Source organism: Arachis ipaensis, chromosome B7 (genome assembly GCF_059453495.1).
Source record: "Arachis ipaensis isolate K30076 ecotype BB chromosome B7, ASM5945349v1, whole genome shotgun sequence".
Lineage (NCBI taxonomy): Eukaryota > Viridiplantae > Streptophyta > Magnoliopsida > Fabales > Fabaceae > Arachis > Arachis ipaensis.
Window position 1 is genome coordinate 7747473 of NC_142442.1, and position 16333 is coordinate 7763805.

The 16333-nt window shown below is 31.3% G+C and overlaps 1 protein-coding gene across 1 annotated transcript; it reads right to left on the reverse strand.

Moving 5' to 3' along the window:
* Nucleotides 1-9401: 9401 nt before the first annotated feature.
* On the reverse strand, nt 9402-13045 carry CPZ (Metallo-hydrolase/oxidoreductase superfamily protein). Its single transcript, XM_016310854.3, has 8 exons — nt 12505-13045; nt 11643-11805; nt 11502-11572; nt 11062-11157; nt 10871-10984; nt 10653-10721; nt 10244-10318; nt 9402-9692 (listed from the first exon to the last, which is right to left on the reverse strand). Exons 1-8 carry the CDS (start codon nt 12895-12897, stop codon nt 9603-9605), a joined length of 1071 nt encoding a protein of 356 aa, XP_016166340.1. The 5' UTR covers nt 12898-13045; the 3' UTR covers nt 9402-9602.
* Between the last annotated feature and the right edge of the window lie 3288 nt (nt 13046-16333).

The following is a 16333-nucleotide window of genomic DNA, read 5'->3' on the forward strand; positions in this document are numbered from 1 at the left end:
TTAAATGAAAAGGTATAGCTTTTTGAAAAATAAAATAAAAAATAAAAAATATTTAAAAACTATTAGAATTTATTATTTTTAATTATTAATATTTAAAAATATATAATAAAATATATTATTATATTACTAAATTAAAATAATTAAATTAATAACTAAATAATAATAAAATTAATAAATTCGGATGGTTTAACATTTTTCTAACTTATATACTTTATTATCGTATATATAACAAATAACAAATATGAAAGACAAAAGTTTGTTAGAAATTTAAGAAGGATATCAAAAGTTGGTGCTTAACAAAAGTTCCTTGATGCTATGCCAAATAAACCACGACATCATGAATAATACATGAGAAGGATTAAATATCATGTATGTGAACTGTAAGGTAAGAAATATATATAAAATGAAGCAAAGTTAGGTTGAATTTTAAGGAGAGTTTAACTTTATAATTTTATTAGAAAAAAAAAATCTTTAAAAAGACCATTATTATTTTTTAATTCTAATTTTTTTTTCTCAATAAAAATGTTTTATAGGTATCATTGACTATTAACTAAGTCTAAATTTTTTTATTATTTTAAACTCCAAAAGAAAATTTGAATACTCTCTATTTATCAATAAAAAAATAAAAAATTAAATTTTATTTAGTTAATAACTAACCTTTTTTTAAAATCAGAATTTTAAAATTGCTGAACAAGAATAAGTAACCTTTTTTCTAAAACAAATTTTTAATAAACTAATCTCTTTACCCATAAAATTATAAAAGAATTGATATTTTTGCTTAGATTATTTAAATTTTCTAGACTCGTCGGTCAACAATTATACAAGAGCCGTCTTTAATTAATCAAATAAATTTATGAAGTTGAAATAATTCCGGAAAGTCTTATTATAAAGTTGAAATTCCATAAAATATGCCCACTCAACATAAATTATTACTGCCAGTGATGTTTATGCACAAACTTCTTTCAACAGAAATTATTACTGTCTGACTGTCTTCAGTAATTTTTGTATTGTACCCACCAACGTAATCTGTCGAATTCCGTGCCTCTGTGAATTATAGAAATATGAAAAAATGTATTTATGTCTTCTATTTCGTAAAGTTACAATTATATAATTTTGGAGGCCAAATAATTTAATTATGTAAATTGTTCATTTTTTTATGTAATATTTTATAAACATTATTAGAAAAATAATTTTTTTATTTTTAAAATTTGATAATTTTATATCAAATAAATTTTTTAAAAATGGTTATTGTGAATAACCACGTTTTTTGAAAAATAAAAAATTTTAGAAATCAAATTTTACTCTAATTTGAATCAATATAGATAATTTATTTGTTAAATATAAATTTTTTTTACTATTTACAAAAAAATATAATATTTATTAATTATTTTTATTATATTTTAAAATTATTTAAAAACTTATTTATCATACATGTTTTAAAAATTATTTTTATCAACAATAGAAATTTTTAGATATTATTTTAGTAGTTAACATGTTATAATATCTATCATTAGTTATTATTAGTGATAGTATTTGATTATTGGTGGTAATAGGATTTTAGTAATATTTAAAAATTAAACTCATATTTTTTATTATATGATAATATTTTTTAGTTAGATCACATTTTTTTTATTTTTTTATCATCAAGTATTAGAAAGATGTGAGCCTAATTTTAACTCTTATTTTTAAATATTGTCAAAATTTTATAAATATTATAATAGTAACTATTATAAATTATAAAAGACAAATTTCCACTGCTAAATACATTAATTAATGGGCAAATCACATAAACAAACAATTAAAATTTTAAATTTATATGAAGATCCTAAAAGCAAAGAGACTACTCCAAAGTCTTAAAACTATGTAAGTCTAAGCAACCTAATTTAATTTACCTTCATTTTATATAAATCAAATTGTTATAATTCAATTTATCTTGTATTGATATAAATCGAAACAATACAATTTGAGTTACGTTATATTCATATAATTCGAATCAATATGATTCGATTTATTATGGAGACACATAACGTATAAATCGAAACAATACAATTCGATTTACGTTGTTTTGATTTATATGAATTGGTAGATCATGATAAACCGAATCTAATAGATTTGATTTACTAGCATAGACATGCATTTGATTAAATCGAATTGATTTAATTCGATTTACTAAGTAGCGTATGCTATATAAATAGGATCAGAACGTGGAGTGTTCGATAGAGGTAAATTTATAATGACCAGTAAAAATAGTTTTTTAGTTATAGTGCACTACAAAGGCACGATTAAGAAAAAATGCGAGCGAAAATAAAATTTGTTGATAAGGATCCGTTGAGTGTCTTTATCATACCTCCTACAAGTTTTGTTGATTTTCAAAATACCATACTACAGAAATCGGGTTTGCATAGAATGAAACGGGTAGAGAAGTTATTTTATTGAATTCTGATTTTTGTTGTCGCGATAGGGTGAAGTACGACTCGTTTGTGAGAGACAGCGATGAGAATTTGCAAGTTTTATTTCATTGTCGTCGCCAGTTTTCCGAAGTGAGAACGCATGAACTATTGGCCAAGTTTGAGGATCTGGTCTCTAGTTCAGGAGGATCGAATCGGAATCACCAATCAATACCAATGGTACCAGCCTCTAGTTCAACCCCTGATATTGTGTCTTCATCTCTATCTGTAATGGAATCTCCGTCCTTCACAACTAATCTACACCACGATAAGATTGTAGAAATAGGTGATAACAGGAATACTCCTGTTATAATCCCGATTTCTAGGGAGGTTGGAGAACCAGATGCCATGAAAGATGTACTAAGGGATGACAATGATGTTGATTCCGCCACGATTGATGATGATAGTGATGATGATAGTGACGATGATATAGGGAGGAGTATTTTTGTTGGGACTGGTGGAGTATCAAGCTCAGAAACTCAGCAATACCCGCTGTACTTTTCGACTCTAGACTTAGATACCATGAGACAGCAGGGGTTTCTAGATGTAGAATTCAGTTTCGGGGCTAGAGATTCATAGGACACCGCAAGTCTAGTTGAGTTCCAAGTCAGTAGGCCATTTCGGAATAAAGAGGAAGTCATGCCAAGTACTACAAAAAGTGTAAGGAGTTTGAAAATAGTTGCAGATGGTTGATTCGGATCACTCTTCGACAACGGAAGGATATTTGGGAGGTCAGTTTGTATAACAGACCTCATACATGTCTGGCCACGTCGATCTCCAGTGATCACAAAAAGCTTGATTATCATGTGATATTTGCTTTCATTCTTCCTATGATCAGAGCTGATGCGACTGTGTCCATCAAGATACTGCAAAATCCGATGGAGGCACATTTTGGGTTTAAACCTACGTACAGGAGTGTTTGATTGGCTAAGCAGAAGGGCAGTGCGCAGATATATGGGGATTGGGAGGAGGCCTATAATGAGTTACCAAGATGGGTACTAGGTGTGCGGATAACAATGTCAGGTAGTATTGCAGTATTGAAGACCAGTCCTGTGCGAGTTGGACTAGGGATGAAAAAACTTCCCGAGACGCGGGAATCCCTGTGGAGACTGCCCCGAATGAAGATTCGACTGTGAAGAATTTTTTCTGCGGGGATGGGGATGGGGGACAAAATTCTCCCGAGGCATGCACGGGGATCCCTGCCCCATCCCTGCTAATCCCAAAATTCATAAATTTACTTAATTATTCTTAATAGTTTATTTTTCATATATATTTTTTAGTCATTTCACACACACACATATATATATATATATAGAGAGAGAGAGAGAGAGAGAGACTTTCTAATCCTCATTTGCATAACCCTTCTTCAATTCATAGATCCCTAACATTGTCCATACTCCATCTAACCTTTTTGCAGCCACCCCCTCGCCACTCTCCCGTTTCACTGCATTGTCACCCTCATTGTTCTATCACCCTCATCGCGTCATTCTCTATATTTGTGGTGTTCTTTTCCACAACTATGTCATCATGTCCATTCTCCTCTCTGCTGTCATGTCCCCCACTTCGCCTACTTCTCAGTGCTCTAGCTCACCGTGGCATCCTCCACTGCGTCATTTTGAAAGAAGTCACCATCTTGTCGTTTAGACTTTTTATAAAATCTTGCTGTTTTGTATACGATGGATACTTTCATCTCTATTTCTATAGAAAATAATAATTAGTCAAAACTATCAAAGAGATAGGGAATGGAGTTCCCGTGAAGAATGGGCCCTATGAAAAATGGGGATGGGGAGCAATATTTCTCCACGGCGGAGAATGGAGACGGAAACGAGGAGTAAATCTGGGGGCGGGGATGGGGAGCAGGGAGGCATCCCCCACCCCCGCGTTGCCCCGTTGACATCCCTAAGTTGGAGGCCAGGTTGACGAGTCATCATCGTTTTTCCACCAACTTTTTTTGTTGTTCCCACTGTACATCGAGGCATTCAAGTATTGTAAGCCATTGGTGAGTATTGATGGGATCCACTTGTATGGCAAATATGAAAAAACTCTGCTGGTTGCGATTGCTCAGAATAGAAATTCTAATATCGTTCTTATTGCTTTTACCTTAGTGGAGGGTGAAAATGGGGAGTCATTGTCGTTTTTCTTGTCTTACCTACGACAGCACGTGACTCCTCAACTCGACATTCTCGTGATATTAGATAGGCACAATGAAATCAAGGCCACCTTGGAGGTTCCTGATGGTGGATGGGTTCTGCTTGCTGTTTAGTGTGCATTCTGTGTTAGGCACGTTGCAGCGAATTTTGCACTAAGATTCAAGGGAAAGGATGCAAGGAGATTTCTAGTCAACGCTGCTTACGGCGAAGAATGAGGTGGAGTTTGATTATTGGTTTGACATCCTCTGGACTAAAGACCTGGCAATATGTGACTGGTCCAACAAGATGGAGTATGATAAGTGAACTTAGCATTGGGACAAGGGTAGTAGATTCGGTCATATGACTAAAAATATATCCGAATGTGTTATTTTCGGTACTCAAGTGTGTCAGGAACCTTCTAGTTTGTTCCTTGGTGAAGTCTACTTATGGGAGATTGGCAGAGCTCTTTGTTCACAAGGAAAGAAAGGATGAAGCACGGTTAGGGATAGGACAGCAATTTATTCAGTCACTGGTGAAAGCAATAGAGACAAATCTAAAAGCATCAAGGTGTTTTACGGTAATCTTATATGATAGAAATAATTCGGAGTTTAATATGGCCGAGACTAGTTCGACAGATAACTTCTTAATGTGGCGTCAAACTCATCGGGCCTGAAACCTGAGAACCGCCAGAAGATCTATGACTGAAGAAGTTGCAATGGACCGACTAACTTAACGACGTTCCTGTTGGTCACACGGCACAAGCACCAGTATAACCACGAGAGAGCAATGGGTCCCCAGCTATATCTGCTCATGTCCTCTAATCTCGCTATATACGGTAGCTACCGAATATGTATACGTCTATCGAACTTGTCACGAAAGAGTTGCATCGATAACAACATCATGATATATGCCCTCGCGTACCTCCTAATTGTCTCCTCGTTTGCGCCTTGAGGAAGGTCACTGAATGTCTTCTGCATCCAAGTGTGCTTCACATGAACTTGTTGATGCAATCCGCCGAAGGCAACACATCCAATAACTCCTCGAACCAAACTCATGCAGGTCGGCCGCCCTCAATGTACGCTCGAAGTCCGTCAGACATCCACTGACGTACTGTCCGTCGATCAGGAGGTATAACTAGTACGCAATATTCTATAGCGTAATCGTGACATATGAAAGGTATGCGTCTCGAGACGCCATCGCTCGACAAATGCACTAACCAGCGGCTCATTCAACCTAAACCAGTGGTCGTTGAGCCTCGCGAGATGGCCTAAGCCGGCCATCTGCAGATACGGTATAATCCTGTCGTCAAGGAGCATACCATGTTGCCTCCTCATACTGGTGATACATCGGTGGAATGCATAACGATAAAAAAAATTCTCTAAAAACCATAACAATTAACAAAATAATTCACTCAACGACCATTAAGTAATGCAGGCTCTTTTTGACAAAATACACTAAATCCTAACAAAAGTCTTACAATACTCATCCCTAACAAATTAAAGAAAATTATATCAAGCTAAACAAAAAATAACTTAAAGCGGAGAATTCTAATAAAAATTAACTTTAATGTAAAAGATATTACAAATCTAAATACAGATAATCTAACATTTAAGAATTAAATTAAACTAAATTAAATTAAACTAAATTAAATTAAATTAAACTAAATTAAATTCTAACAGAATATAGTTAATATAATATTTGAGACGTAAATTAAAAAATTAAATTAAATTAAATTAAACTGTAAATAAACTTTTAGTGCTTTGTTAATCTAACATTTAAGAATTAAATTAAATTAAATCTTTGCTAAATTTCTTCTGCCTAGTTAATGTAATATTTGAAAGTTAAATTAAATTAAATTAAACTCCAACAAAACTTCTAATTTAGTTAAATTTTTAACATTTAAAACTTACCGATTCTGACAGAACCTCTAATCACTATTCTAATTAACAGTTATTTATCACTCCAACTTGCATTTGTAGTTTTAAAATTCTAACAAACTACTAAATCACTACTCTAACTACTATTTGTAGTTTAAAAATTCTAATAACGCATATAATCAAATTCTAAATGATTTAATATCACAAATAATTATTTATTTTTAAAGAAAATAAATTTCATTCACTAACCTCTTCATGAATGCTATCAGCACTATGGAGACGGATCGTCTTCCATTTTCGCAGTTTGAATCTTGTGGTTTTCTTTCTTCACTTCTCTTTTTGGATACTGCATTTTGGGAGGTGGGGGTTTAGTGAAATGTAATTCGAAATAAGTGAATTCGAATTTTATATATAGAGATACAAATGTTAACTCGAATCTAGTAAATTCAATTTACTACTAATACACGTTATATATAAATCAAATTCAGTCCATTCGATTTATTAGGAGTTTATAAATTGAATTCACTCCATTCGATTTATTAAGGGTCTAAATCATAGGCTTAAATCAAAGTTTGTTATTTTGATTTACTATGGGTAACTCAATTCAAATTTCATATCATAATAAATTGATACTATTAAATTCGTTTTATATTTAAACTTAATGCTTCGAATTTTATTGATTCGATATAGAATAACTAATTTAAATTTAATAAATTTGATTATATATAAATGCCAATCAAAACATGCATATAATATTTCTTCTTTTAGGATATTTATATAAATTAAAAACTCTAATGGTTTGGTTATGCGATTTCTCCTTAATTAATCTTTTCATTTTGACTGATTTATTTAAGCACAAACTGTTAGTCATTATTAAGCTGTTTATCTTTTGCACATTATAACATAATAAATAAAAGAAGGAAATGGATAATTGTGTATGAAAAAGGGAGAGTATTTATTTCTATCCAAAGGAAGTAAAAATAAAATCAGTAATTTTAGATAATCAAATTTTTTATGTAATTAAATCCTATATATATATATATATATATATATGAATTTTTTTTTCGTTTTGATTTCTTTCTCTTTTTTCTTTTTTTATTTATTTTATTTTTTCCCTCTTTTATTATTATTATTATCATCATTGTTATCATTATCATCATTAGTATTATTTTTTTTCTTATATATATTTTTTGTTTTTATTTATCTTATTTGTTTGTTTATTTTTTGTGTAAATTTAAAAATTTTATATAAAAAACAAATAAAAAAAACAGAACATAAAAAATAATGATAATAAAAGAAAGAAGAAAAATAATATAAAAAATTTTTTATATAAAATACAGACATAAAAAAATGACACTGAAATTTATTATATAAAATACAAAAATTTGACCACAATAAACACAAAATTTGAATTTATTTTCATGCCACATTATAAGATAATTTATTGTTTAGAACTTAAGAATAAATAATTTAACTTTAAAATAAATTTGTTTAGATAAAATTTTTTATTTTTAAAACAAAACATAAGAAGATACAGAAAAAATTTTGTAACAATAACAAAACATGAAAAAAACATGTTGGGAGAAACAAAAATAAGCTAAAATATGAATAAAAAGGATAAATATGAAGAAAAAGAGATAGAAGAAGAAGATATGTTGGAAGAAATTTTAATATTATTCTTGTTTCTAATAACTTTTAATTAATTAAGAAAATTTTTATATTCTCATTAAAAAATTTTAATGTCAAAATTAAAAAAATTTATGTGTCAAGCTTAAAATGTTTTAATATTATTATTTTGATAAATTTTATAAACTTTAAAATTTTTCACTTTTTCTTCTTCATCATCATTATCTTCTTCTCCTTTTTTTTTTCACTCTCTTATAATTTTTCTTACTTTTATCTTCTTAAAGAGAATAATAATAAGAAAAAAATAAAAAATAAAAAATATTGTAATAATACTAGAAAGAGAAGGAGGATGAGAAGAAATTAAAAAAAACTGCAACAACAATGACAATAATAGAAGAACGATAAAGAAAAAAACGATTTTGTTAGGTAGACAATGACTTTTGTAAACAATGTAAATAATGTGCTCTAGAATTAACCTAATAAGATAAAAAAAAAACTCCATTCTCAAATTACCTCATAAACTGATAAACCTTAATATTAGGATAACCATCTGCACACCTAGTGAATTAAACCTCCAACCTTTGTTAACTGTGCATAAGTAAATCGAATCAAAAGAAATAACCATCTAATTAAAAATAATAAACATAATTATCTGAATACCTATTGAATTGAATATTCAATATATCCATTGTTCACATTGTTTAGTATTCTCATTGTTTACCTATACTTTTTCAAAAAAAAAAAAAAAAACATGCAAAAAAAAAAAGAAAAATTGTGAAATTTACATGTACCTTGCTAGATTTAAACTAATTTTATTATATTTAATGACAGAAATAAATGTTTTACAGAACTCAAATAAAATAATATTTCTTTCTTGCTTGTTTTGTCTAATGGAAGCTAAAAAGGAAAGGGAGTAAAAATCAGTAACTTATATAAATATAAAATTTATGTGAGAGAAGGAAAGAATATAACTTTTGTTCATATTTTGTTGTTAAGACTTGAGAGATAGAAAAAGAAAGCTCTTACTCGAGTGAGCTAGAGGGGGCCAACTTTGAAACTAAAAAATCATTTGAAAACTCATGTTTGGGGGGGGGGGGGGGGGGGGGTTCACCACCCCCTTTTCCTTACACTACGCTTCGCCCTGCTCATCCCACGTTCTTTAATACTTAGAAAGAAATATCCCTTAGTTCTATTTCAAAGATTAATTTGTCTAAAATTTAATTTTTAATTAAAAATTTATCGCTGTTTAATAAATTATTGTATATACAACCTAAAAATCAAATCTCAATATTTATCGCTGTTTAATAAATTAATCCCTTGCTAAATAACTTTTTTTTAGCATATATAGAATCATTACTTGGTTGTTGGTTCCTACAACACATTTATAGGGTAACAACTAACAACTAATCAGTGCTGCTGTATTTAAAAAATAATTAAAAAAAAAAAACTCTACTTTACAAGAAACTATGAAACATACAACACAGACAATGAAACTATCTTTGTTTTCTTCATTTTCACGGTACTCATTGATATGCTGATTTGAAACCTTCAGTCAGAGGAACCACTTTTGCTGATACCTTAGACTGCAATTTTGATGCAGCCTGACGAATATCCTGAGGATCACACTTAAATAAATATTTTTTTAAAAAAAAAAATAGAAGGCTATTTATATACTGAATTTATAAAATGCACTTAGGTTTTGAAACATGCATATAATATGCATATTAGGATAGTGTAGATTTACACTTTTATTTTCTGTTTTTAGGATTTTGTGAAGGAAAAAGAAAAGAAAATAGGAAGTAAAAACAGAAAATTAAAACAGAAAATATTTGCACTTCCTATTTTCTTTTCTTTTTCCTTCACAAAATCCTGAAAACAGAAAATTAAAACAAAAATTAAACATAATAATTTATCTATATCAGAATTGAGAGGCATAAGAAACATGTCTAGGGGATATTTTTTAACCAATTTCTATATTTTCGAAAAAGAAAGCAAGCAGAAGACACATCTCTATTAACCCCCACAATCTTTGTCATTTCTATCTCAGAACAGGACCCTAAATGAAACCTTAATGAGGTGGTACAAAATGATAAGCCCCTTGAACAAGTTACAAATCATGATGCAAGTCCACTGAACAACAATAAGAGGAACACTGGAACATTACCTCTATACTATATCTTGATGAAAAATGAGTCAATACAACGGCTTTGTTTCGAATCCACTGAGAATTTTCCATGATCTACAAAGATAAGACAAGTTTACTTCAAATCAAGATCTAATCCACATTGAGTTCAGTCGAGTCACAATTTTGAGAAATAATTAATCACACGAGCAAGCAGCATGAATTTATCAGAGCAGATATAGAGGTTCTAGGTTCTTAACATTGAATATGGCATGGAATCAAAGGATAACCAGCAATATACTCGTTTAATCTATTCAGTAAAAGCTGAATATAAACCACAAAGCTTTTTGAGAAAAGACAAAGTGCAAGCTACAAAAGTAGATCTTGTGCACCATGATTTCATCAAGCTACCTATAAAGAAGCCATAAAATAATGAAAGATGTCACATTACATCGAATAAATGTGTATGGCCATGTTGTCGAGCATGATCTATGCTGTAGGACTCATCGAGGAAAGTTGCCTGTACAAAAAGTTTAAACAATAAACCAATCAAACAAGAATATTTAAGACATCTAAACGAAGATTGGATATGAAGTCAGAAGACACCACAAAGAAAGAAAATGCTCTAGCATTTTCTTCAAAGCATTTCATTAAAAGATTATACAGTACCTCAGTTATAAGAACTTTTGCTCTCAATGCATCAGCATTATGCGGGTCAAGCATAAAATCGGGTGTTGTATCACCGGTAAAGGCTACTTCAGGAGCTAATATGGTGTCTGTAATCTAGAAAGGAGAGTTCATTAAAAGTAAAGACCGAAGAAGTTCTATATCAGAATCACAACTTAGCAAACATCACAAACCTCAACACCAGACTTCTTTAATTTCTCAATTTGTTTCCCTTTCAGGTGAATGTACTGTTTCTTCAGCTTTTTCCTAATAGAGTAGACTACATAACCCTGCATAAGAATACAAGGTTAGCATCATTCTTATCCCAAGAGACCAAAGAAATTTTGCAAAGTTCAAAGTACAGACATTACATAAACTCGAAAAAACACTATCATTAACAAAACATACAAAAAGAGATGTATAACACGCAAAAATAATATTAGAATATAAATTTGAAGATTGTTCTGGCAAAACAAAAAAGGATGGATTTACCAGGAAAATACATAATAAGATTCAAAAGACTACACCATAAGTCAAAACCTGTTTAGTTTTGGTCCAAGTTTGTTTCAAAATCTTTTGCATGAGTGCGCTAACATCAACTTGTAAGGGCAACAAAATGATAGAATAAACTTACCTGGCTGGGTATAACATGATTTGTCTTGAACGGCCGGACAACAAGGTTATTGCGGATCTCAAACGTCTCCCCTGAAATCAAACCTCGATATCATTTCCTCGGATAACTTCTGTCATTAAAGGAAGACAAAATGAAACATACCCACATCCAAAGCAACCAATTCAACATTCAATTCAACTTGGCCCAAGGTCCTGTGAATATCAAGCAGCTTTTCAACATCCTCTTTGATGCAAGGAGGCACAAAGACAGTAGCAGGCTTCAAATTATATAATCCACGGCTGGCTATATACATTGGCAACCCTCCCTATATCATTCACAATCAATGTAAGCTTATACAAAGTTTACACTCAACATCCAATGTACAAAAGGTGGAGAAAGTGAAAAATCCACAAGAAAATAATTAGGATGCAGAAGCACATGCAGAACAAATAAGACATGATATGATATGCAAAACTAAACTGAGTCTTTGAGAGCCTAAACCCATGTACTTATAAGAAATAGTAAGATTTCAGCTAAAAAAAGCTATTTTTAAAAATTCCAATTGATTTTGAATGCTTTACTGTAAAGTTACTGCGACATTGTTTTATTCCAGCAAGCACAACAAGCCTTAGCCATTGCAAATTCGGCCTTTTCTATCATACATGCAATCAGAACAATCTACTTTGATTAAACAACAATGGCATTGTCCAGTTAAAAGTTGATATAATTAAAATCTTCCACATAATTGAAAAACCTGAAAGACAATTTTTTTTAGGAGCTACTAGTTTCATTTTCTAAACAAAGCTGAAAACTCATATTTTTTGGAAATCCTGATTAGTTTTTAAAATTTATCCAAACAGGTAAAAAGGGATTTCTTTTAATCTTATCCCCAGTAAAAAGTTACTCTTTTTTTTCCCTTAAGAGGTTAAGCTGTTTTTCTCAGACATAGAACCCTAATCATTCATCAACAGTAGCTCATACATAACAAAGCAACACAAAAGGGTAAAAATGAATTTCAACTTACAATGTGATCGAGGTGAGCATGAGTGATGAAAACAAAGTTCTGATGAATAGCCCTAACTGGGCACCTCCCAATATCAAATGCACATTTGAATTCAGGAACAATAACGCATGTCTCTTGGCCCCCAATTGAGATACCCTCGATTGAATAACCCTCCAATTCCAAACCTTTCCGGTTCACCTGCGACCGGGCTAACCGGTATTGCTCTTCGTGATCAATGGCCTTGCTGATTTCGGATAAGTAACCGGAAGTGGGACCCTTTATGGCGCTGGTAACGGTGGCATGTGTGCTTTGAATTTGAATGGGAACCTGGTTTGCGAGGGGTTTTGAAATGGGGTGGTGGAATGGGAAGAGTTGAGGGGTTTTAAAAGGTGAATTGCTTAAAGAGATTTGCATTATTGGGTGCTGAAATTGAGAAGAAGAAGAAGAAGAAGAAGAAGAAAGGGTTTAGAATGGGTTTAAAGCAGAGGTTGATGGTGGTGGTTTCTGGTGGAGGGAGGATAAGGTTTAATACACTAACTCGCTCAATTGGTTTGGATAGTTTAATTAGAGCTTTATTACTATCTTTACTACTTATTTTTCATTGAAGAACATTATTTTTGTTGACTGAAAATTGATAATAATTTATTAATCACATGAATGTTTTTGGTTTGGTGGCCTTTGTGATTTTAGTTCTGTGTATGAAGAATTTTTGGTTCGGTAGGTTATTGATGTATTGAATGAGTTTTATTTTAAAAAATTCACACTAGAAACAACTCTTTTACTTTTATAATTCATACTACTGTAATAGTATTTTTGTTAATTGAAAATTGATCATCATTTATTAACCACATGAATATTTTTCGGTTCAGTAACCTTTTTAATTTTGGTTCTGTGCATGAGTGATTTTCGGTTTGGTAGGTTGTGGTATTCTAATTGACTTGTTTAACATACACATGTTTCTGTTTGTTGATGTATTTAATGAGTTTTGTTTAGGACAATTTATATTAGAGACAACTCTTTCACTTTGATAAGCCATACTCCTGTAATAGTATTTTTGTTGATTGAAAGTTGATCATCATTTATTAACTACATGAATATTTTTCAGTTCGGTAGCCTTTTTGATTTCGGTTATGTGCATGAGAAATTTTCGGTTTGGTGGGTTGTGGCATTCTAATTGACTTGTTTAACATACACATGCTTGTGGTTGTTGATGTATTGAATGAGTTTTATTTAGGACAATTTACATTAGAGACAACTCTTCACTTTGATAAGCCATACTACTGTAATAGTATTTTTGTTGATTGAAAGATGATCATCATTTACTAACCACATGAACATTTTTCGGTTCAGTAGCTTTTTTTATTTTGGTTCTGTGCATGAGGGATTTTCGGTTCGTTGGGTTGTGGCATTCTAATTGACTTGTTTAACATAAACATGCTTGTGGTTGTTGATGTATTGAATGAGTTTTGTTTAGGATAAGTTACATTAGAAACAACTCTTTCACTTTGATAAGCCATACTATTGTAATAATATTTTTGTTGATTGAAAGCTGATAATAATTTATTAACCACATGAACATTTTTTGGTTCGGTAGCCTTTTTTATTTTGGTTCTGTGCATGAAGAATTTTCGGTTCGGTGGGTTGTGGCATTTTAATTGACTTGTTTAACATACACATGCTTGTGGTTGTTGATGTATTGAATGAAATATTAACCAAAATTTTTTATTGCAACAAAACAGAACAAGAAAATGCCAACAATGAAGGAGAAGACACATTATAACGTAAGTAGATTAAATATATTTATCCACTTTCATTTGAATATTATCTATTTTGTATTATAAATATATCCGCACATTCTGTTTCAAAACTTGCAGAAAACTCACTATTGCAGATGCCAAACAAAGGCAATAGCAATAGTGTACAGGAAAATGGGTCAAGAAAAGAAAGATATTGTGAAAGGAATGTGATTTGGTGGTCTGGCACATGTACCAGAAATGAACGTCTCTAATACACTGCTGATAGAATTGCTTGATCGGTTTGATATAGAGAGAGAGGATGTCTGAAAACAAAATAGGGGACAATAAACATAACTCCTTGGAAGGTAGCAGCTGCCCTCGGCATAACCAATGGAGGTAATACATTTTTCACTTACTGCTTATTTTCAGTTCATTGGTGTCCGGATAATTAAACTGGCCGTTTTTGTCTTATTTTTGCTATTAAAATATTGTAGGAAATCTTTTTCTTGAAAAGGTTGATTACAACAAGTTGAATCCAGCAGACAAGGAATGTGCTGGATATGAGTGTAGAAGGGGAGGAGAACTAGAAAAAATTTAAGAGGACTTTTGTTGTCTTCATACAAAAGTGCTTCTTCCTCCCCACAACAGTAAGTGTGGCCTCCCCAATCCACAAGCCACCGATCTTTCATGTGGACAACCTTAGGGAATGAGATTGGGTAAAGCATGTCCTCAACTTCTTAATAAAAGGAGTTGAAAACAAGAGAGAGGGGGAAGAAACAGTCTGTTGATGGTTGTGTTTTTGTATTGATGTTGATATTCTTCCATGAAACAAAGTTCCTCCGCCCATTTGTACTTGATGCTCCCCTGCACCATGGGTGGCCTATTGGACAAGGAAAAAGATCATTGAACGGGTTTCATCCAAAACAACACAACCATTGGTAAGTACTATACTAAAATTTCCCGAAAAATTTGCTTTGAAATGCTTTTAGGTTATAATTAAATTATTTGTCCCACTTGCAATTGTTAGTTTTGTTCATTTGAATGTTTCTGCATTAAGAAATATTTTTCTTGATGAATAAATAGTTGTCATGTACTATTCACCATATGAATATTTTTCGGTTCGGTAGGATTACTTTATTCGGTTCACCGAATTGTTAAATTATTATTTTGATGATTAATTAATTGAGATCTTGTTTCTGTTTTAGGGACTTCTGTACAAAAAACAAAAAAAGAAAGAAAAAACAAAAACAAGTAATTTGGAAAAAAAAAGAAAAGAAAATAAAAAAGAAAAATGTTGGGAGGGATTCTTCTTCAGAAGAGGAAAGACTTTCCGAGTCTGAATCCGAAACCCAGTAAGTTTAATTTTTATATCAATTTCATTTAATTTGTATTTGCTTAAATTTGTTCTTATGCACTTGTTCTTATATATTGTAGAGAAGAAGAAATAAAAAAAACCACAACAAAAAAAAGAAAACAACCATTGAAGGTGGTTAAAAAACAAACAAAAAAAAAAGTCTGTGCCTATAGATTTAGAGAGCACAAACGAATCTGAAAACGAGTAAGTATTTTTGTTGATTGCATATATATCTATTTTCGGTTCGGTGGGGTTCTAGGTTTCGGTTTAGCAGTTTAACTTATTTTGGTTCGGTGTTATCTTTGGGTTTGGTTGACTTCATTGTTAGTGTCTTGTCTCTGGTATAAATTCAATGTGTTTATCTGTTTTACAGAGAAAATAAAACTAAGAAAACACCCATAATAAAAAGAAGAAAACAACCAGAAAGAGTGGCAAAAACACCAACCCAACCTAAGAAGGAGTAAGTTTCTCGAATTATATTTTCTTTTACTGATACTTACATTTTAGGTTTCTTGATACTTATTTTATGAACTTTCATAACTGAACAAGAAAAAGATAATGCTGCCGAAAAAAGAAAACGAGCATTGGAGATAATAAGGGAGAAAAGATCAAAAAAAAGAAATGATGGAGCTCAGTCAACAAACATTGCTCCGGATCAGTTTGACTTTTCACAGGGAAAAAATGATTTCTCTCAGACGTAAGATTCAGTTTATTATTCTCGAATTCTTTTTCTTACTTGGCTTACTTTTGCTACAACCTT

Excerpts from the sequence above, each read along its gene's own strand:
- CPZ (XM_016310854.3), bottom strand. The coding sequence starts at position 12,897 with ATGCAAATCTCTTTAAGCAATTCACCTTTTAAAACCCCTCAACTCTTC. Across the intron at positions 11,806-12,504 it reads ATGCTCACCTCGATCACATT|GGAGGGTTGCCAATGTATAT; the intron begins GTAAGTTGAAAT and ends TGAATGATATAG. Across the intron at positions 10,985-11,061 it reads TAAAGAAGTCTGGTGTTGAG|ATTACAGACACCATATTAGC; the intron begins GTTTGTGATGTT and ends TCTCCTTTCTAG.